The 22,518-nt window shown below is 43.8% G+C and overlaps 2 protein-coding genes across 5 annotated transcripts in view; one reads left to right on the forward strand and one right to left on the reverse strand.

Annotated features, from left to right (window-relative positions):
* Tmc5 (transmembrane channel like 5) overlaps nt 1-22,518 on the reverse strand; it is a 95,097-nt gene that overhangs the window by 58,831 nt on the left and 13,748 nt on the right. For all 4 annotated transcript variants that reach the window (XM_041666699.1, XM_041666700.1, XM_041666695.1 and 1 more), the window contains exons 2-3: nt 843-1,681; nt 1-122 (exon numbers count right to left, since the gene is read on the reverse strand). The exon at nt 1-122 is cut by the window's left edge and continues 6 nt beyond it. In XM_041666699.1, the coding sequence (XP_041522633.1) occupies nt 1-122; nt 843-1,606 (886 nt within the window). In that variant the 5' untranslated portion in view covers nt 1,607-1,681. The remainder of the gene's footprint in view (nt 123-842; nt 1,682-22,518) is intronic.
* Nucleotides 16,855-17,573, forward strand: LOC121457743 (60S ribosomal protein L13-like). Its single transcript, XM_041666701.1, has one exon. It carries the CDS (start codon nt 16,889-16,891, stop codon nt 17,522-17,524), a length of 636 nt encoding a protein of 211 aa, XP_041522635.1. The 5' UTR covers nt 16,855-16,888; the 3' UTR covers nt 17,525-17,573.

The following is a 22,518-nucleotide window of genomic DNA, read 5'->3' on the forward strand; positions in this document are numbered from 1 at the left end:
CATTTCTAGGATCACCTGGCAGAGAGTGGCCCTGCTGACCTGCCATCTCCATGGGTGCCATCTCAATGCCTTCAGGATAATCTTCATTCTCTCTCCCTAGCATGCCAAAGGGGCCATTACTCCTGCAAGGAAATAGGGATCACACTGAGTATGTTCTGCTGAACACCACGAAATACCCGAAGGTTCAACTGATTATCACTTTGATTGGACTGAGGAAGACCTAGGAAATGTGTAAAGCACACGTCCACATCTGTGTGAGGATTACCTAAGAACAGAGGAAGAGAGAGAGAGAGGAAGGGAGGAAAAGACAGAATACACATTTAAGTTTATTTTCCTTTGTTTTCATTTGGGCCCCCATTATGGCCAGTGCTGTCCTCATTCAGCTAATGTTAACACTTAAAACCCACATTTCTATTTATGCTTTGCCACGTCATGGTACCTTTATTAGCATGGCACATTCATCTCCTTCTCCCTTTGCATCTGACTGGTGACTCCTGACCCCAGCTTTCTCCTTCCCATCATCCTTAGTTTGGTGGCTCTGCCTATATTTCCTGCCTGGCCAGTCAGCGTTTTATTAAACCAGTTCGAGTGGCAAATCTTTACAGTGTACAAGAGGATTGTTCCACAGCACAGCTCTCCTCTGCCACATATTCCTGTGGCCATGATGTTTTGCCTGAGAACATAGGATCAAGACACCATGGGCTTGAATTCTGAGGTTTTGTTCGTTTTCATTTGGGCATTTTAAATACAAAGGTAATCAATATATTCCCAGCTTTTCAGACCACTAGACCAACTCCCACTGGCTTGATGAGTACCCCAATGGGGGGTGGACTTGGACTTACCTCCTGATGACTTTGGAAGAGCCATAACCATGATCTTCCTCAGCACCTGGATAATCAGGTTCTCCCCAAAAGTCTGAAACATTCTTTGAGCCCTCGGCACCAGGATAGTCTGGTTCTCCATAAAAGTGGGGCGAGTTTGGCTGATTCTCAGCACCTGGGTAATCAGGTTTCCCAAAGGTGTCTAGGTAGGGATTGCTTCCGGAGTTAGCGTGACCAACATCTCTTCTGGAGCCTGGCAGGTTGGAACTGGCCCTGGGGCCAGGATGATCAAAGCTGCCCTGAGCTCCAGGGTAGTCTGGTTCTTCCAAGGACCCCAAATAACCTAGGTTGGCTCTGGAACCTGCATAGTTGTTGCTGCTTCTGTCTCTCGCAAAACCAGGATGGCGCTGAGACTCGGGGTAGTCAGGCTCCGGGGATGAGCCTGTGCGGTAGGGATCGCTCCGGAAGTCATTATAGTCTGGCTCAGGTAAAGACTCGTGATAGTCTGGCCTTGCTCTGGAATGCGCAGAGAATGAAGGACCCCTGGCGCTGCGGTAGTCTGCGCTACTCGGAGATCCAGGATAATCTGCTTCCGCTAGAGGGCTGGGGTAGTCTGGATTTGTCCTGGAGCCCGAAGAATATGGGTTGCTCCTGGGATGGTGGAAGCTTGGATTGTCTAGATGATCCTGAGTTTTCAAATAGCTCTGTGTACGGTTTTGGGAACTTGAATAGCCAGGGTAATCAGCATGGCCCTCGTAGCTGCTATTCCCGTGAAAGGAAGACATGATGACGTAGAGTCTTCACCCGGTTGCGTTAAAGCATCGCGGCCTCTGTAGCAGCTCAGGGATCTTTTTATTAACCTGAAAAATAAAAAAGGAGGGGAAAGATCAGTTATTTTCCTTCCTCCCTTGCATAATTCGCTGGCTGTCTTCCAATATCTGATAATTAGGTGTTCAGGTGCCAAGAGCAGCAACCACGTTTTGCAGCCGCCCCCATCCCCACACCTAGGATGAGGCCATGGAAGGAAGACAGGCTAGCAGAAACATTATCTGCGACTTCCAGGTCCCACCGTTAAAGGACTGAAGTCATTCCTCTGTTTCTCAGCTTTCTACTTTCCCTGTGCTGGAATGGAGCTGTTGAGTGGTGGTCTTGGGCCATGAGAACGACTGTACTCTCTGTGGGAGCCAAAGCACAACAATACCCCCTCCCAGCAAAGCACGGGAGCTCAGATAACTAGGAAGAGAGAATAAACTTGTATCTTTTCTCAAAATATTGATACCTACAATTACAGTTAAATCTTTAATAAAGTATCTAAATGATTTGGGGATTTTGAACCAAAGATTAGAAAGAACAGAATAATTTTTTGAGACAGAATCTCATGTAGCCCAGGCTAGCCTTGAGCTTACTATGTAACAGAGGATGGCTTTGAGCTTGATCCCAAGTTCAAGGACTTTGTGCTACCATGCCTGGTGTGAGCCATGCTGGGCTTTTGCACATGCTAGAAAAGCACTCTACCGGGTGAGCTTTGCCCCAGCCCTCGTTATCAGAACGTCTTTGAACTATTTGTTTGTTTGAAACAAGGTCTCACTGCTATAGTCCAGGCTGGTCTGGAACTCACAATCCTCCGCCCTCAGCCTCCCAATGCTGGGATCACAGGTATGCGCCACTACATCTAACCTTGAACATTGTGATTGCTCTTGTGTTTCTAGGGTTAAGAGCACAAATCGGCAGGTGTGCACAAAGACAGAATAGTTTATGGAAGTGAGAGAGAAGGCTCTGGTAAGGATGCCGGCTAGGACCCCTTCTTGTTTGATAATGTGACTTTATCAGTTCCACAAGCTTTTCAGGCAGGGCTACAATCTAATCAATGTCTCTAATCAAGTGACAAGGTTTTCCTTAGATGTTCCTTCTCTGGCAACAATGCCTTGATTTCCCCCTTAGAAATCCTTCCCATTCCCACTTAGATCAGGTGATACAGAAACTCTGCACTGTACAAGGAACGCCACAATGATCATGTGATTAGCTCTGGAATGGATGGGCTCTTACACATCACCTTTAGTAAATGAGAGATCTAGACTAGACTGGCTGAGGAGAAGGTGCTCTTCTTCCAAGGAGGCAAAAGGCTCAGCCTGGAGCTACTGGTGTGAAGTCAGTAGGGGTAGAGAAGAAAATAATACACAGAAAAGAAAGTTCACAAGAAGAGCCAACAGGGTTGGTTGCTAAGCCCGTGGGGGGGGCGGGGGGGGCGGAAATAAGGAAAATACACCCCCCCACCCCCCCCCACCCCCCCCCCCACCCCCCGCGCGCTGTTTCACACTTGAACGATTAGGTAAAGGTGGATGCCTTCAAAGAAGGAAGTAGAAGATTTTTAAAGCTTGACCAACTTAGACAAGTTTATCTCTGTGTAAACGACGCGGAGAGTAACCAAAGCTTAAGAAAATATTAACTCTCTCCGCTCAACTGTGCCTTCAGAATGTCAGGGGGCTGACTCCATTCCTCCTGGCTCAGCACCAGGGGAGTCAGCTTCCTTCCGCTTTCTTCCTTCCGAACGTCCATTGCTTTCTGCTATGGAAACACCCCTCCCTACGCTGAGCCCCTGTGGGTTGGATGTGGTGGCTAGGGGAGGGCGTATCACCCAGGCAGAACTGGAGAGTCAGTTCTAGGAGCTTTGTTGTGCTGGAACTGTAGCAGGCAGTTTAAGCCTGAAGCTTCCACTAGTCACCAATGGGAAGGTTTGCCTAAAGGTGATGCCCACAGTGAGAGAGCATGGCCAAGAGACACGTGGAAAGAAGGGTGCTGGGGATGTGTGCGCAGCCGCTGAATCCCGCCACACTTCAATACAGATACACAGTACATGCCTGTGTCTTTGCACTCCCTTTTTGACGTAATTTAGAGTTCAGCTGCTAATTGTTTGCTGATGAAACAAGAGAAACCCGCCTACAACATGACCTTTGCAAGCAGGGACGTTAACGCTGTAATGCTGTGAAGACCTGTTTCTGTGCTTTACGGCAAAATATTTTCCTTCACATGGTTTGGAACTCCTCTGTTTCCTTGCAGCAATGACCATATCTATGCTAGAAATTTCCAGGGTCTGCATAAGGCCAGAGTCTTACTTACATCCAAGTAAGGCCTAGTATATTCAGGAAATAAACATAGATAAATGTAGATCAGCCCAAGAGAAATAAATATACCCACCAAAAAATGACAAGCCATGTGGCCTTCACAGAAACCTTCTATTAAGGCACCCCAAAATTGAAAACCTAAATGTCATTCCAGAGAAGAATAAGGAAATGAGTTATGGCAGGCTAACGGCATGAAATACTCTACAGTGACAAAAAAACACTCTTGCTACATAAAGTAGCATTGATGATTCCCATAGATAAAAGAGTTCAACACGAAAGATCATATGCTGTATAAATTCATCCCAGTTCAAGATCAAGCTAATAACACATACTGATTTTAATCGGAATACTAGATACAGAGAAGGAAAGATATAGGCACTGAGTAGGACTTTCCATGCAGGTTTCCCTAAGGTGCTGGGTGATGATCTTGTATTCTTGGGTGGTAGATGCCTAGAGGTATAGATGTGTGTGTGTAAATGTTCATGGAGTTGTACATGTGAGACCTGTGTACATATTTTTTTAATATATTACTCCTAAACTGAAAATGGAGGCTGGAGGCTGGAAACTATGGTGCTTGGTATGGTAGCAGAAGCAGGAAAATCACAAGCTTTGGGCTAGCCTAGGCTACATTGTGAGTTTGATGCCAGCACTTGCTAGCCAACAAGACTCTATCTCAAAAAGAAGAAGAAGAAGGAGGAGGAGGAGGAGGAGGAGGAAGAAGAAGAAGAAGAGAAGCAGAAGCAGAAGCAGAAGAAGAAGAAGAAGAAGAAGAAGAAGAAGAAGAAATAAAAAAGAAATAAAGAAAGAAGAAAAAGACAGAAAAACCAAAACTAGAAGCCATACCCATAACACCATCTGGGGAGGGAAAAATAACACAGCAAGGATCTGGGCTCACAGATACTTCTGATTTTCTTGCCTCTAATTCACAGAAAATCTCAATGAATGAAAACAAAATCTAGGTGAAGACAGGACATGACTTTTAGCTTCTTATTAACCCAGACTACAAAGAAATCAGTATAGGTTATAGGAACAGGGTAGGTAGATGAGGAGAAAGCAGGTCAACTGGGCAAGACCGCCATCCTGTTGAGGATCAGTTTCTAAATAAGGGATCGGAGAATCCTTCCAGGGGGATCAGATAACAGAGTGAAGCCATCAGCCAAGGTCACACATAAAGCACTCAGGACCGACAACCTCAGGATCCCCTCTAGGTCCCTGATGTGAGACTCTCTATAATGGTTTCATGCAGCCTTGATGAATAATACAATTATTCTAGCCAAAGAGAAATGTGCACAACCAGAGGTCATCGTATTAAGCAAAAGAAGTCAGACTCAAAGAAATATTACTGGGTTAAAGAGATGGCTCTGTGGTTTAGAGCACCTTAACTGCTCTTTCAGAAGACCCAGGTTCAGATCCCAGGACCTATATGGTAACTCACAATCACCTATGACTCTGGTCCCAGGGGATCTGATGTCCTTTTCTGGACTCTGTGGGCACCAGGCATATACCTGGTACATAATCATATATGCAGGCAAAACCACTTATGTACATTAAAATTTTTTTTGAAGAAAGAAAATATGCGGGTATGGTACGTGTTTTTAATCCTAGCACTCAGAAGGCAGAGGCAGGTGGATCTCTGTGAGTTCTAGACCAGTCTGATTTACATAGTGAGTTTCAGGACAGCCAGGGATATAGAAAGAGATTCTATCTCAAACAAGCAAACAAATATTTAAAAGGAAAATAAAGGCATAGTGGTGCACGCCTTTAATCCCAGTGCTTAGGAGGCAGAGGCAGGAGAATCTCTATGAGGTTGAGGCCAGCCTGGTCTATATAGAAAGTTTCAAGTCAGTCAGGGCTATATAGTAAGACCCTTTCTAGATAGATAGACAGACAGACAGGCAGGCAGGCAGACAGACAGACAGACCACATTTTTTTTAAAAATATATATTTATTTATTATGTATACAATATTCTGTCTCTGTGTATCCCTGAAGGCCAGACCCCCTTACAGATGGTTGTGAGCCACCATGTGGTTGCTGGGAATTGAACTCAGGACCTTTGGAAGAGCAGGCAATGCTCTTAACCACTGAGCCATCTCTCCAGCCCCAGACCACATTTTTCTTATTGTGGATTTTGGGTTTTATGTAGATATACAAAATCACACACACACGCACACACACACACACACACACACACTTCATGGAAGTAGAAGCAATACACCTGGAGACCTGGAAGAGTGGCAGCGTCCGGAAGGAGAAGGAGGGAATGGTAGTGAATATAGTTAAAGTACATGATATATTTTGTAAAAATGTCTCACCAAATCTTATCAGGGAGGACACTGAATATGTGTCAATAAAAATCTTCTCTGAAGAGAGAACTAGAGACTCAGCAGTTAAGAGCTCCAGCTGCCTTGCAGAGACCTGGATTCAATTTCTAGCACCCACACGGCAGCTCAGCCATCTGTAACTTCAGTTCCCAGGGTTCCAATGCACTGCGTGCACACACATGGTGTACAGACATACACGCACACACATGGTGTACAGACATACACGCACACACATGGTGTACAGACATACACGCACACACATGGTGTACAGACAGACATACATGCACACACATGGTGTACAGACATACATGCACGCACATGGTGTACAGACAGACATACATGAACATGGTGTACAGACAGACATACATGAACATGGTGTACAGACAGACATACACGCATGTACTGGAGTACAGACATACATACACGCACATGGTGTACAGACAGACATACATGCATGCACATGGTGTACAGACATACATGCACACACGTGGTGTACAGACATACATGCACACACATGGTGTACAGACAGACATGCACGCACACACATGGTGTACAGACAGACATGCACGCACATGGTGTACAGACATAAATGTACCCACATGGTGTACAGACAGACATACATGCACGTACTGGTGTATAGACATACATGCACGCACATGGTGTACAGACAGACATGCACGCATGCACATGGTGAACAGACAGACATGCACGCACATGGTGTACAGACATACATGCACACACATGGTGTACAGACATACATGCACGCACATGGTGTACAGACATACATACATGCACACAGATGGTGTACAGACATACATGCATGCACATGGTGTACAGACAGACATACATGCACACACATGGTGTACAGACATACATGCACACACGTGGTGTACAGACATACATGCACGCACATGGTGTACAGACAGACATGCACGCACACACATGGTGTACAGACAGACATACACACACGCACATGGTGTACAGACATACATGCACACACATAACAACCACATACATACAATAAAAATAAATAAAAATATCTCTATGCCCATCCTAAAGAGAAAGGAGAACCTATCAACTGAACATATTCAGCTCCATGGACGCTTGTCCCTCAGGCCTTACTGATCTCCCTGTGTCTGCAGTTGTAGGAACTGTGTCCAATACAAGGTAGTGTACAGATCTCATCGGTAACTGCTAGCCTCATGGCTTCCAGGAAGCAGTCTTCTGTAAGTTAATTTACTTTGTTGACCGACATATCGTATTTTATGTAGTCACAGGGCACATGATGCTTGGGGTGTGTGTGCACTGGGTAATGATCAGCTCAGAGCGATAGCATACATCATCTTACACGTCAGCTGTTTCTCTTGGGTGAAAACATGACAGGTCTTCTTTATATGTGTGACATATTCTTACTTCATCTGTGGATGGCTTTTTCTAGGAACTGGGAGACGAGTAGATAGAAGTGGCTGTACCCTCTGATGCTGGCATCCCTTGAATAGTCCAAGTTTACAGACCTCAGGCAGAGATGAATGTCCTGACTGTGAGGGGGAGGGGCTCTGACACAGAAGCGAAGGAGTATGTGTGTATGCACGCGGCAGGCTCAGATGCCTTCTTGGTTAATTTTCTATCAAGAACTTAAAAAACAAAACAGGAGACTAGACAGAAAAAGCATTATAGCCAGACCTCTGCATATGGTACAGCACCCACTCACTGACACAAAGTATTTGAAAAGGGAAATCACACTTTACCTGACTAAGCCTGCAGAAACCCTTTCTCATCACTATTCTCTTAAATATCTTATAAAAACATTTATAAAACATTTACATTGTATTAGGTGCTATAAGTAATTCAGAGAGGGTTTAAATTATGCAGGATATACCTAGCTTCTATGCAGATGCTAACATTTTATATAAGGAATGTGAATGTCCTCATATTTGGTGTCAGCTGGGTCCTAGAGCCTGTCCCCCACAGGTACTGAGGGATGACTGCCTGCTATACATTATTTGTGAACAGAATTTAAACATTTAAGTACATTCTATATATAACACAATGTTCTATTGCTACACATATGAAAAACACCATGACCTATGTTCTAGCTTAATGTAAGCCAGGTTTGAGAACCACCCTTGCTGTTAGTTCTGGCAGCTAAAGCTTGGAAGCCACACTTTAGGAATCTGTCAGTCTCAATGGCTGCATGTATTCCACTTGGTTATCGTATTCTGTTGTACCAATCCCTGCTCCTTCTCATGAGTCACGGGACTGTCCCCTAATTTTCACAACTCTACACAGTGGTCTTTGCATGTCCCAGACGAGTCTCCTTGGGCTGTGCAAATGTCTCTAAGGAAGAGAGCCGACTCTGGCTTCCAGGGCTGTCTGGATGGAACATGTCTTCATCTCACTTGGAATGGCTCAACTGTTCTCCAAGTTGCCATACTGATTTTCCACCACTGTGGGTTGGTGGCCTATCCGTTTTTACATTGTCTTCCCATGACAGTCAGGGTTCCCCACAGCTGACCTCGCTTCCTTTCTTGTAGAAAACAGTCAGTTACTTTCCTTTGCAGCTTTTAAGGAGGAAACAGAAAGACAGGACTCGGAGATGGAGAGATGGCTTATGGTTAAGAGTTCGCTGCTCTTGCAGAGGACCTGAGTTGGTTCCCAGTCAGGAGGCTCACAGCTGCCTGTAAATGCAGCTCTAGGGCCTCCAATGCTCTCTTCTGGGCTCTTCAGAGACGACCTATTTTTTTTTAAACTTTCCAAGTGACATAAAGAAAAAAAAATAGAGGGGAAAAAACTGAGTCAAAGCAGAATGTGGGAGGTCTTTTCGTTAAAGATAAAATGGGTCTTTCAGGTGGACGGGAGACCTAACAGAGCCCGTGAAACATGCAAAGTTCCTGAGAGGCAGGAACTTTCCCTCCTAAGCTCAGCTACTTGTGTGCAGCCCTGCCCTCTGCTACCCTCCCAGCAGGGGTGCTGCTACAGGCGAGCACACAAGGGTATGAGTGTGAGCAGCTTTTCCACTGAGCACACAAGGGCGTGAGTGTGAGCAGCTTTTCCAGTGAGCACACAAGGACATGAGTGTGAGCAGCTTTTCCACTGAGCACACAAGGGCGTGAGTGTGAGCAGCTTTTCCAGTGAGCACACAAGGGCGTGAGTGTGAGCAGCTTTTCCACTGAGCACACAAGGGTGTGAGTGTGAGCAGCTTTTCCACTGAGCACACGAGGGCATGAGTGTGAACAGCTTTTCCACTGAGCACACAAGGGCGTGAGTGTGAGCAGCTTTTCCAGTGAGCACACAAGGGCGTGAGTGTGAGCAGATTCTCACTTCTCTGGCCAGTATTCACCTTGTTATATAGTTCAGCATCACCCTGAACTCCAGATCCTTGTGCCTCCTAGGGCTGAGTTTGCAGTGTGCACCTCTGGACCAAATCTAGGCTTCGTGTTTGCTGAGCCAGCACTTTACCAACTGAGCCCCAGGCCAGTATTACTTCTTGAATTCTATAGTTTTGAAATCAGGTAGGATTGCTCAGACAGAAGCAAGGGTAAAGACTTTTCTCCAAAATTATATATAAAAAAACAAAACGACCTTACTTCCATCTCTAGTCACAGAGACAAATACGATTTCAGTCCCTTATCAGAGAAGCTTCTTGCAGTGGGTGGCAGTTAATACAGAAACTAGTGGCTGTTCAAAATGCAATAGAATAAGAAACTATATAGTGCTTAGCCCTATATGGGACATCTGTACCAAACCCCACCCCTCAAGGTTTGGGGAACATGACAGGGTGGAGTGGGGGCAGAAAGACTGCAGGAGCCAGAGGTTGGGCAGCCCTGGGGTAAAACATAGTGGACATGACATGACCATTTTGCTCAGGTACTCACAGCACCTGTGGTTGATAACACAAGATAAAACTAATCAGTATTTCAGCGTTGTCTTGGGGTTTCAGGATTTCTGTTGCTGCGATGAAACACCATGACCATAAAGTGACTTTGGGGAAGAAAGAAAGGGTTTATTCATTCACTTCACACTTCCACATTGCTGTTTATCATTGGAGGAAGTCGGGTCAAGAGCTCGATCTAATAGGGCAGGATCTGGGAGGCAGGAGTTGATGCAGAGGCCATGGAGGATGCTACTTACTCGCTTGCTCCCCATGGCTTGCTCAGCCTGATTTCTTATAGAAAGCACCAGCCCAGGGATGGCACCACCCACCAAGGGTTGGGCCCTCCCCTGTTGGTCACTAATTGAGAAAACGCCTTACAGTTGGACCTCACAGGAGGCATTTCCTCAACTGAGGCTCCTTCCCTCTGATGACTCTAACTGTGTCAAGTTGACACACAAAACCTGCCAATACCTGCAGGGATAGGGGAGAAGGATGGGAAGCTTCCCCCTTAGTCGAGGTGCTATTGCCAGGCTGATGGCTACTGGAAGAGGGAGAATCATTTTCTTCAAGGGTGTGATCCCTCTACTGCCCATGCTCCAGTGGATGGCGCTATACATAGAGACCAGCATAGTGAACACTATCACTGAGCATCATAGTGGACACTACAGCTGACCATCACAGTGGACACTACAGCTGACCATCACAGTGGACACTACAGCTGACCACCACAGTGGGCACTGCACCCGATCACCACAGGGACCATCATAGTGATCACTATGGCTGACCATCATAGTGGACACTACAATTGGCTTAAACAGTGAACACCACAACTGATCACTAAATTGACTGCCATAGTGACCTTTACGGTTGACCATCACAGTGAAGACTACAGCTGACCGCCCCAGTGGACACCACAGCTGACCACCATAGTGGACACTACAGCTGACTGCCCCAGTGAACACTACAGCTGATGCTGACCACCCCAGTGGACGCTACAGCTGACCGCCACAGTGGACGCTACAGCTGACCACCACAGCGACACTAACGCTGACCACCACAGTGAACACTACAACTGATCACACCACAGTTGACAGTAGAAGAGACCTCCATAATGAACATTACAGCTGATCATACCACAGTCGACACTAAAGCTGACCACCACAGTGGATACTACAGTTACCACCATAGTAACCACTATGACTGTTCATCACAGTGAACATTACAATTGACTTAATGGAATGTGTGTGTGTGTGTGTGTTTGTGCGCGTGTGTATCAGAAGAGTACATATGTTCTAGGAGGATTTTGAGGGGGGAAAAGGGAAATCATAAGATAAAAACTGTTTTGTATTTATGTATGAAATTTTCAAATATAAAAATATAGTTTCAGACCAAATCCCAACATGGAAAGGGGAGGTGTGCAGGCACAAAGTTCCATCCCTAGCCAAGGATTTATTGGCAACTGATAACAGATGAGAGAGGGGAGATGGTTTTAAGAGTGTTTCCTCCAGGGCAGTGGTGATACCTGCTTGTAATCTCAGCACTAGGGAGGCAGAGGTGGGAAGATCTGTCTAAGTTCATAGGCCAACCTGGTCTACAGAAGTAGTTCCAGCACAGCCAAAGCTACACAAGGAAACTATGTCTCAGAAAAATAAAAGATAAAAAGAAAGTAATTTTGGTGGCTGGAGAGATGACTCAGAAGTTAAGAGCACAAACTGTTCTTTCAGAGGTCCTGAGTTCAATTCCCAGCAACCACATGGTGGCTCACACCCATCTATAATGGGATCTGATGCCCTTTTCTGGCATGCAGGTGTACATGCAGACAGAGCACTTACAGATAAATAAATCATTTTTTTTTTAAAAAACAGAGTATTGTACTATCTGATTTTGTGTGTCAACTTGATACATGCTAGAGTCATCAGAGAAGAAGGAGCCTCAGTTGAGGAAATGCCTCCATGAGATCCAGCTTAAGGCATTTTCTCAACTAGTGATCAATGGGGGAGGGCCCAGCCCATGATGAGTGATACCATCCCTGAGCTGGTGGTCCTGGCTTCTATAAGAAGGCAGGCTGAGCAAGTCAGTGAGCAGAATCCTCCATGGCCCCTGCATGAGCTTCTGCCTCCAGGATCCTGTCCTGTTTGAGTTCCTGTCCTGACTTCCTTCAGTGGTAAACAGCAATGTGGAAGTGGAATTAAGCTGAATAAACATTTTCTTTCCTCCCCAACTTGCTTTTTGGTCATGGTGTTTTATCATAGCAGTAGAAACCCAGACTAAGACACCCCTGTGGTGGTTTGAATAGGTATGTCCCCCCAAAGACTCAAGTGTTTGAACACATGGCTCATAGGGAGTGGCACTATTAGGAGGGGTGACCTTATTGGAATAGGTGTGGCCTTGTTGGAAGAAGTATGTCACTGTGGTTGGACTTTGAGGTTTCAGATGCTCAAGTCACTCCCTTTGTGGGACTCAGTTCACTTCCTGTTGCTTGTGGATCAAAATGTAGAACCCTCAGCTCCTTTTCCAGCACCATGTTTATCTGCATGCCACCATATCCCAGCATGACAATAATGGACTAAATCTCTGAACTTAAGCGAGCCCCAATTAAATATTTTCCTTTATAAGAGCTGTTTTATGGTCACGGTGTCTCTTCACAGCCAATAGGAACCCTAACTAAGGCAACCCCTGACAAGTCAATCACTCTAGCAGAAGACTACACGTTTAAGAATATATGGGTAGCACAAATTGGACTTGATATGTGTTAAAATAAAAAACCCATAAAACTAGACAGAAGTCACAGATTGGGGGCTGGAGAGGTGGCTCAGTGATTAAGAGCATTGCCTGCTCTTCCAAAGATCCTGAGTTCAATTCCCGGCAACCACATCTGTAATGAGGTCTGGTGCCTTCTTCTGGCCTGCAGACATACACACAGACAGAATATTGTATACATAATAAATACATAAATATTTTATTTTTATAAATGTAATATAAATAAATAAATAAATAAAAATAAATAAATAAGAAGAAGTCACAGATTGAGAAGGCTGTAAAGGAGGGATGAATATGATCAAAACATATTTAATTAAATTCTCAAAGAATTTAGAAAACTATTTAAATTTTAAAAATGAGTAAGTAAAATAAAAATTAGTTTTTAAAGAAGGTCTTTTTCTCCAACACCCCCACTCCATCAGTCAGACCCTGCAAGGTATACGTCCGACTCTGCCCCAAAACCCTCCTATCACCTGTGACCTTAGAGGAACTCTGAAACACAGGCTGCAACTACACAGAGAGGACCAGGAGGTGAGTGACTACCCACACAGCAGGGCACCCCACTCTCTAGGCTGTCCATACTGGAGCAAAACCCAGGGTTTCTCCCCCACCTGCCTCAGCTTCTCTAGCCAGCTGTCGGGTAAGCTTCCTGCAGGTAGGCTGCTCCAACACCCCATCGATAGGACACTGTAAACTACAGTGCCATTCTGCCCCCAAAGCCTCCTATCCCCTGCAACTACACACACAATACAATGATTTTAAAATGTAATTTTATGAGGATGATGAAGACTTTTAAAGAGGAAATGAAAAATTGCCTTAAAGAAATGGAGGAAAAGACAAATAAGAAATGGGAAGAAATCAATAAATCTCTTTAAAAAAAAAACAAGAAAAAAGCAATCAAACAGGTGAAGCAAACAGTTCAAGACTGGAAGATTGAAATAGAGACAATACAGAAAATACAAGCCGAGGGAATTCTGGAAATGGAAAATCTCGGTAAACAAACAGGAACTACAGAGGCAAGCATAACAGAATACAAGACATGGAAGGGAGAATATCAGGTGTTGAAGATACTATAGAAGAAATAGTTTCATCAGTCAAAAAAAAAACATGAAATCCAACAAAGTCTTAACACAAAACATCCAGGAAATCTGGACACCTGAAAAGACCAAACCTAAGGATGATAGGAATAGAAAAAGAAGAATACCAGCTCAAAGGCACAAAAATATATTCAACAAAGTCTTAGAAGAAAACTTTCCCAACCGAAAGAAGGACATCCCTATGCAGTTACAAGAAGCTTACAGAATATCAGATAGGCTGGACCAAAAAAAAAAAAAAGTCCACTTGCCATATAATAATAAAAACGCAAAACATAACATACAGAATAAAGAAAGAATATTAAGAGATGAAAAGAAAAAGATCAAGTAACATATAAGGGAGACCTATCAGAATCACACCTGACTTCCCAATGGAAACCATGAAAGCCAGAAGGTCCTGGATAGATGTGCTGCAGACACTAAGAGACCACAGATGAGAGCCCAGACTACTATACTCAGCAAAGCTTTCAATCACCATCGATGAAGAAAACAAGATATTCCATGGCAAAACTAGATTTAAACAATACCTATCCACAAATCCAGTCCTATAGAAAGTACTAGCAGGAAAACTCCAACCCAAGGAAACTAACTGCACCCACAAAACACAAGCAACAGATAATGTCACACTAGCAAACACCCAAAGAAGGGAAACACTACCACCGAAAAATAGCAGGAATTAACAATCACTGGTCATTAATATCAATGGACTCAATTCACCTATAGATACAGGCAAACAAATGGATATGAAAGCAAGATCCATCCTTCTGCTGTATACAAGAGACACACCTAAACCTCAAAGACAGACATTATCCCAGAGTAAAGGGTTGGGAAAGATTTTCCAATTAAATGGACCTAAGAAAAAAGTGGGTGTAGCTATCCTAATACATAACAAAATAGACTTCAAACTAAAATGAATCAGAAGAGATGGAGAAGGACACTTTATACTTGATGGAGAAGGGTCATCTGTCTATGTGTTACTTTCATTAGTTAATAAAGAAACTGCCTTGGCCCTTTGATAGGACAGAAAATTAGGTAGGCAGAGTAGACAGAACAGAATGCTGGGAGGAAGAAGGCAAAGGGGCAGACACCATGATTCTTCGACCCGAGATGGACGTAGGTTAGAATCTTCCAGGTAATACTCGTGGTGCTACACACATTAATAGAAATGGGTTAATCAAGATGTGAGAGTTAGCCAGTTAGAGGCTAGAGCTAATAGGCCAAGCAGTGTTTAAATGAATACAATTTGTGTGTTGTTATTTTGGGTGTAAAGCTAACCATGAGGGTGGGGCGAAAAGCAGGCCTGCTCGCCTCATCACTACATATACTCATCACAGGAATAATTCATCAAGATGAAGTCTCAGTCTTAAACATCTATGTCCCAAATACAAAAGTACCCATATGTTTAAAGCTTAAATCACACATCAAACCCCACAACATTGATAGTAGGAAACTTTAACACCCCACTCTCTCCACTGGACAGGTCAACCAGACAGAAACCTAACAGAGAAATAAAAGAACTTACAGATGTCATGACTCAAATGGATTAACAGACATCTACAGAACATTTCACCCAAACACAAAAGAATATACCTTCTTCTCAGAACCTCATGGAACCTTCTCTAAAATTGACCACATACTCGGTAACAAAGCAAACCTCAACAGATACAAAAAATTGGAATAACCCCCTGTATCATATCGGATCACCATGCTTCAAAGGTAGAATTTAACAGCAACACTAATTTCAGAAAGCCTACAAACTCATGGAAATTGAACATTGTTCAGTGTAACCACCCCTGGGTCAAGGAAGAAACAAAGATGAAAGTAAAGACTTCCTAGAATTCAGTGAAAATGAAGGCACAATGTACCCAAACCTATGGGACACTATGAAAGCAGTGCTAAGAGGAAACTTCGTAACACTAAGTGCCTACATAAAGAATGTGGAGAAATTTCACATTAGTGACTTAACAACACACCTGAAAGCTCTAGAACAAAAAGAAGCAGACTCACCAGGAGGAGCAGATGAAGGGAAATAATCAAACTGAGGGTTGAAATAAATAAGATAGAGAAAACAATATAAAGAATCAATGAAACAAAGAGCTGGTTCTTTGAGAAAATCTACAAGATAGACAAACCCTTATCCAAACCAATCAAAAGGCAGAGAGAGAACATTCAAATTAACAAAATCAGAAATGAAAAGGGGGGCATAAAAACAGACAGCAAGGAAATCCAGAGAATCATTAGGTCATACTACAAAAACCTGTACTCCACAAAATTGAAAAATGTATATATATATGAAGTCAATTTTTCTGGACCAAAATCAATTTTTCATATACCAAAATCAAATCAAGACCAGGTGAACAATTTAAATAGACCTATAACCTGTGAGGAGATAGAAACAGTCATAAAAAGCCTCCCCCAAAAAATAAATAAAAAAATTAAAAAGCCCAAGAAGGGATGATTTCAGTGCAGAATTCTACCATGACTTCAAAGAAGAGCCAATACCTATACTCCTCAAAGTGTTCCACATAATAGAAACAGAAGGAACATTGCCAAACTCTTTTTATGAGACTACAATTTCCCTGATATCAAAACCACACAAAGACTCAAGCAAGAAAGAGAATTACAGACCAATCTCTCTCATGAACATTGATACAAAAATACACAATAAAATACTGGCAAACCAAATCCAAGAACACATAAAAAAAAATCATCCACCATGATCAAGTTGCCTTCATCCCAGAGATGCAGGAATGGTTCAAAATACAAAATCTATCAATGTTATAAATAAACTGAAAGATAAAAATCATATGATCATCTCATTAGATGCTGAAAAAGCTGTCAAAAAATCCAACACCCGCCTTTCCGCTCGGCCTTTCCCCTGCACAGGAGGCAGCCATGGCGCCCAGCTGGAATGGCATGATCTTGAAGCCCCACTTCCACAAGGACTGGCAGCGGCGAGTGGACACTTGGTTCAACCAGCCGGCACGCAAGATCCGCAGGCGCAAGGCCCGGCAGGCGAAAGCGCGCCGCATTGCCCCGCGCCCCGCGTCCGGACCCATCAGGCCTATCGTGAGGTGCCCCACAGTGCGCTACCACACCAAGGTCCGAGCTGGCCGGGGCTTCAGCCTGGAGGAACTCAGGGTGGCTGGTATCCATAAGAAGGTGGCTCGCACCATCGGCATCTTCGTGGACCCAAGGAGGCGAAACAAGTCCACCGAGTCCCTGCAGGCCAACGTGCAGCGCCTGAAGGAGTACCGCTCCAAGCTCATCCTCTTCCCCAGGAAGCCTTCCGCTCCAAAGAAGGGAGATAGTTCGGCTGAAGAACTAAAATTGGCCACTCAGCTAACAGGACCTGTGATGCCCATCCGGAATGTTTATAAAAAAGAGAAAGCCAGAGTCATCACAGAAGAAGAGAAGAACTTCAAGGCTTTTGCCAGTCTTCGCATGGCCCGGGCCAATGCCCGGCTCTTTGGCATCCGAGCAAAGAGGGCAAAGGAAGCTGCAGAGCAAGATGTTGAGAAGAAAAAGTGATGTGCTTTTGGAATATTGCAATAAATTTTCCATAAAGCAAAAAAAAAAATCCAACACCCCTTAATAATAAAAGTTTTGGAGAGATTAGGGATACAAAGAACATATTTAAAATAATAAAAGCAATATGCAGCGAGCCAACAGCCAACATCAAATTAATTGGAGAGAAACTCAAAGGGATTCCACTGAAATAAGGAATAAGACAAGGCTGTCCACTCTCTTTGATATCTATTCAATATAGTGCTTGAAGTTCTGGCTAGAGTAGTAATAAGACAACAAAAGGAGATCAAGGGGATACAAATTGGAAAGGAAGAAGTCAAACTTTTGCAATTTGCAGTTGATAAGATATTATACATAAGTGATCCCAAAAACTCTACCAGGGAACTCCTACAGCTGATAAATACCTTCAGTAATGTGGTAGGATACAAGATCAACTAAAAAAAATCAGTAGCCTTTCTCCACACAAATAATAAAGAAGCTGAGAAAGAAATCAGAGAAACATCATCCTTCACAATAACCACAAATAAAAATATATCTTGGGGTAACACTTAACTAAAGAAGTGAAAGACCTGTGTGACAAGAACTTTAAGTCTTTGAAGAAAGAAACTGAAGAAGATATCAGAAAATGGAAAGATCTCCCATGATCTTGGGTAGGTAGGATCAACATAATAAAATGGCAACCATACCAAAAACAATCTATAGAATAAATACAATCCCCATCAAAATCCCAACACAATTCTTCACAGACCTTGAAAGAACAATACTCAGCTTCATATGGAAAAACAAAAAACCCACGATAGCCAAAACAATACAACTTTCGGAGGCATCACCGTCCCTGACATCAAGCTCTATTATAGAGCTACAGTAATGAAAACAGCTTGGTATTGGCATAAAAACAGACAGGTGAACCAATGGAATCTAATCAAAGATCCGGATATTAATCCACACACCTGTGAACACTTGATTTTTTACAAAGAAGCTAAAATTGTACAATGGAAAAAAGAAAGCATCTTCAACAAATGGTGCTGGCATAACTGGAAGTCAACATATAGAAGAATACAAATAGATTTTTATCTATCCCCATGCACAAAACTCATGTCCAAATGGATTAAAGACCTAAATATAAATCTGACCACATGAACCTGATAGAAGAGAAAGTGGGAAGTAGCCTTCAATGCATGGGCACAGGAAACCATCCTAAATATAACCCCAGTAGCACAAACACTGAGAGCAACAATAAATAAATGGGACCTCCTGAAACTGAGAAGTTTCTGTAAAGCAAAGGACATTGTCAATAAGACAAAAAGACAACCTATTGAATGGGAAAAGATCTTCACAGACCCTACATCAGACAGAGGTCTGATCTCCAAAATATACGAAGAACTCAAGAAATTAGACACCAAAATTCCAAATAATTCAATTAAAAAATGGGGTACAGATGTAAACAGAGAATTCTTAACAGAAGAATCACAAATGGCCAAAGACACTTAAGGAAATGTTCAACATCCTTAGCCATCAGGGAAATGCAAATCAAAACCACTCTGAGATACCATCTTACAGCAATCAGGATGGCTAAGATCAAAAACACCAATGACAGCTTATGCTGGAGAGGATGTGGAGTAAGGGGAACACTCTCCATTGCTGGTGGGAATGCAAACTTGTGCAACCACTCTGGAAATCAGTATGGCAGTATCTCAGAAAATTGGGAATCAGCCTACCTCAGGACCCAGTATACTGGGCATATATATACACAAAGGATGTTCAGTCATACTACAAAGACTATGTTCATAACAGCATTATTTGTAATAGTCAGAACCTGGAAACAACCCAGATGCCCCTCAACTGAAGAATGGATAAAAAAACAATGTAGTACTTTTACACAATGGTACTCAGTGGTAAGAAATAATGACATCTTGAAATTTGCATGCAAATGAATAGAACTAGAAAAAAGCATCCTGAGTGAGGTAGCCCAGACCCAGAAAGATGAACATGGTGTGCCCTCACTCATAAGTGGACACTAGCTGTAAAACAAAGGATAATGAACCTATAGTCCTTGATCCTAGAGAAGCTAAGTAACAAGGTAAACCCTAAGAGAAACATATATAGATCCCCTTGGAAAGGGGAACTAGACAAAATTTCCTGACAAAATTGGGAGTATGGTTGTGGGGAGGAGAAGGGAGGGTGAAAGAGAAGGAGGAGGGGAGAAGGGGAGGGGTGAGGAGAACTTGAGGGAATAGGATGGTTGAGATGGGGGAAGTACAGAGACAGAGAGCAAGGAAAGAGATATTTTGATCGAGGAAGCCACTATGGGGTTAGCAAGAAACCCGGCACTAGAGAAATTCCCAGGAATCCACAGGATGACCTCAGCTAAGACCCTAAGCAATAATGGAGAGGGTGCCTGAACTGGCCTTGCCCTATAGTCAGATTGATGGCTATCTTAAATGTCACCATAGAACCTTCATCCAGTAACTGATGAAGACAGAAGCAGAGACCCACAGTGGAGCACTGATCCGAGCTCCCAACGTTCAGTAGAAGAATGAGAATATGAGCAAAGAGGTCAAAACCATGATGGGGACACCCACTGAAACAGCTTACCTGAGCTAGTGGGAGCTCACCAAATCTGGCTGGACAGAAAGGGACGAACATAGGACCAAGACAGACCCTCTGAATGTGGGTGACAGTTGTATTACTGTGGCAGACTCCAGGGCCACACTGACAGTGACACCAGGATTTGTCCCTGCTGCTTGTACTGGCTTTTAGGAACCCATTCTCTTAGGATGGATACCTTGCTCAGCCTGGATATAGTGGGGAGGACCTAGGTCCTTCCTCGGATCAATGTGCCCTGCCCTCTCTGGGTCTCTTCAGCAGCCTATGGCATGATGTCCTTTCCAATAAAGACCAAATGAAGCAGCAAGCAGAAGCCACAGCGTGTGTCCAGAATCACACTGCAGACACTCCTGACTTCTGAACAGGTTGCGTCCCGAGAAACCCAACAGTAAGCTGGAGAGGCTGTGAAACAAATGGATGAATGTCCAAAGCGTCTCCCTCACCGGTATTGCAAACGCTGCGCATGCTGGCTGCTTCCCTGGTGGCCACGGGGCCGACAGGGAGAACGTGGTGCCATCTCTAGGCTGGGAAAATGTCAACATTCCACTCTCAAAATCCAAACTCTGAAGTGCTTCTGAATACAAGTAGCTCTTGTACCCTCATCCAGTCAAAACACAGCAATGTGGAATTCCTGAAAAGAAGCTGTGCCTGCCAAGACTGACTAGAATTGCAGCAATTGGAATGTTTGGGTCCTGAGGGCAATTACCTTAGCTTGGGCTAGTTCTAGCCTCCAGGTCAGCCATTCCTTGCCCAGTTCTGTGTCAGAACTAACATCTGGTGGCTAATAGATTCCAAAGCCCTTTTCGGAATCTATTAATTTATTAGACCATTAGCATCCACCAACTTAAAGCCAAGATTGTTATTTAATGGCATCTTAGCCCTGTAGGAAAGCGTCCCCCATCTTTCTGTAAGTGCCTCTCTGATGTCCCCACCAATATGTTTTACATTTGCCTCAATTCATGACTGGTTTTGTTCTTCAAAACTATGAAACTGCTTCCGCATGGAGTATGGACTTTCCAATTTGGAGGCAACCTAAATCTGTGCTCCCAGGCCAGGGTCACTCAAATTTAACTCTAGAATAATTGTATTTCCCTTTTAAGGCAAGAGCTATGAGCTGTTTGCTCATTTGCTTGTGTTGACAGTAAATTGGATCATGGGCACCACCCAAATTTTATTTTTACTTTAACATGCAGTGACTTTTGGTTTAAACGTGTGGCTGCTCTTAGGGGTCATGTCTTCCCAAAGGCCTGTGTGTTCAAGGTTTGCTCCCCCATTGGTGCTGCTGTGGGTTGTTGATGGAGCCTGTGAGAAGTGGAGCCCAGTAGGTCTTGGGTCACTGTGGTTGGGTGGGGTGCCCTTAAAGGAGACATGAGCCTTCAGCTCCTTCTTCTCCTTGTCTTGATAGTGGCCATCAGCCCAAAGCAACAGGCCCAATGACCAGACTGGAGTTTCCAAAACTGTGAGTTTCCTCTTTGTAGGCTGATCAGCTCAGGTATTTGTTACTGTAATGGGAAGCTGACTGGCATAGTATTTTTATCATCAGCATAGAACATTACCCAAAACTCCTTGCTGCTGCCCTGCATAGCAGCCTCCTCCTACCCTTAGATCACAGTGATCCGTTCTCTGCTCACATAGCTTTGCCTTTTACCAAAAAGTTCTATAAATGGAATCCCATAATATGCAGCCCATTTAGACTGGTTTCTTTCACTCAATCTAATCTAAATAGAATTTAAAATATGGGAAGCTAGAGAGATGGCTTTGTGTTTAAGAACACTTGTTCCTCTTGCAGAGGATTTAAGTTATGTTCCCACCACCCACACCAGGCTGCTTTAGAAGTGCCTATAACTGCAGTTCCAGGGAGCCTGACTCCCTCTTCGGGTCCCTTAGGACACCCACAAGAACAGGCACATACCCACACATAGACATGCACATACATAAATAAGTAATAAAATAAATCTGATAAAAAGTATATGGTTTTGTTTTCCTTGAACACACACATGCATAGAAACATGGAAACTGCAACGAAATCTGGTTCTGAGCCGTCTCCACACACAGCGAACTGTAACCTGCCTGTACAGCATGCTCTTGTAACAGGTAGCCACATCTCTGCCAACCACAGCAGTGAGTTTTCAACTTCTCACAAGCCGCGAACTGGTCGGATCTATCCAAATACTGCAAAATGTCAACTTGAACCTCCCTGGCTATTTTTGAGTTCTCTTTCCTTATTTGCCCACTGCTTGGTGGCATTTCCTAAAATCTTCGCTCATTCATACTGCTCCTAGATTCCGGAACCTTTCCTTCCTCGAACTCTGAGATATCGAACTCCTGAGCCTGAGCAGGAGCTGGAGCCGGAGCTGGAGCTGGAGCCGGAGCTGCAACATACTCCCCTC

This window comes from Microtus oregoni, unplaced genomic scaffold, assembly GCF_018167655.1.
Source record: "Microtus oregoni isolate MIOR12 unplaced genomic scaffold, Mior012 000016F_ref0000370, whole genome shotgun sequence".
In the NCBI taxonomy this organism is placed as follows: Eukaryota; Metazoa; Chordata; class Mammalia; order Rodentia; family Cricetidae; genus Microtus; species Microtus oregoni.

What these genes read in the sequence shown, in the direction of transcription:
- LOC121457743 (XM_041666701.1), top strand. Translation starts at nt 16,889, where the DNA reads ATGGCGCCCAGCTGGAATGGCATGATCTTGAAGCCCCACTTCCACAAG.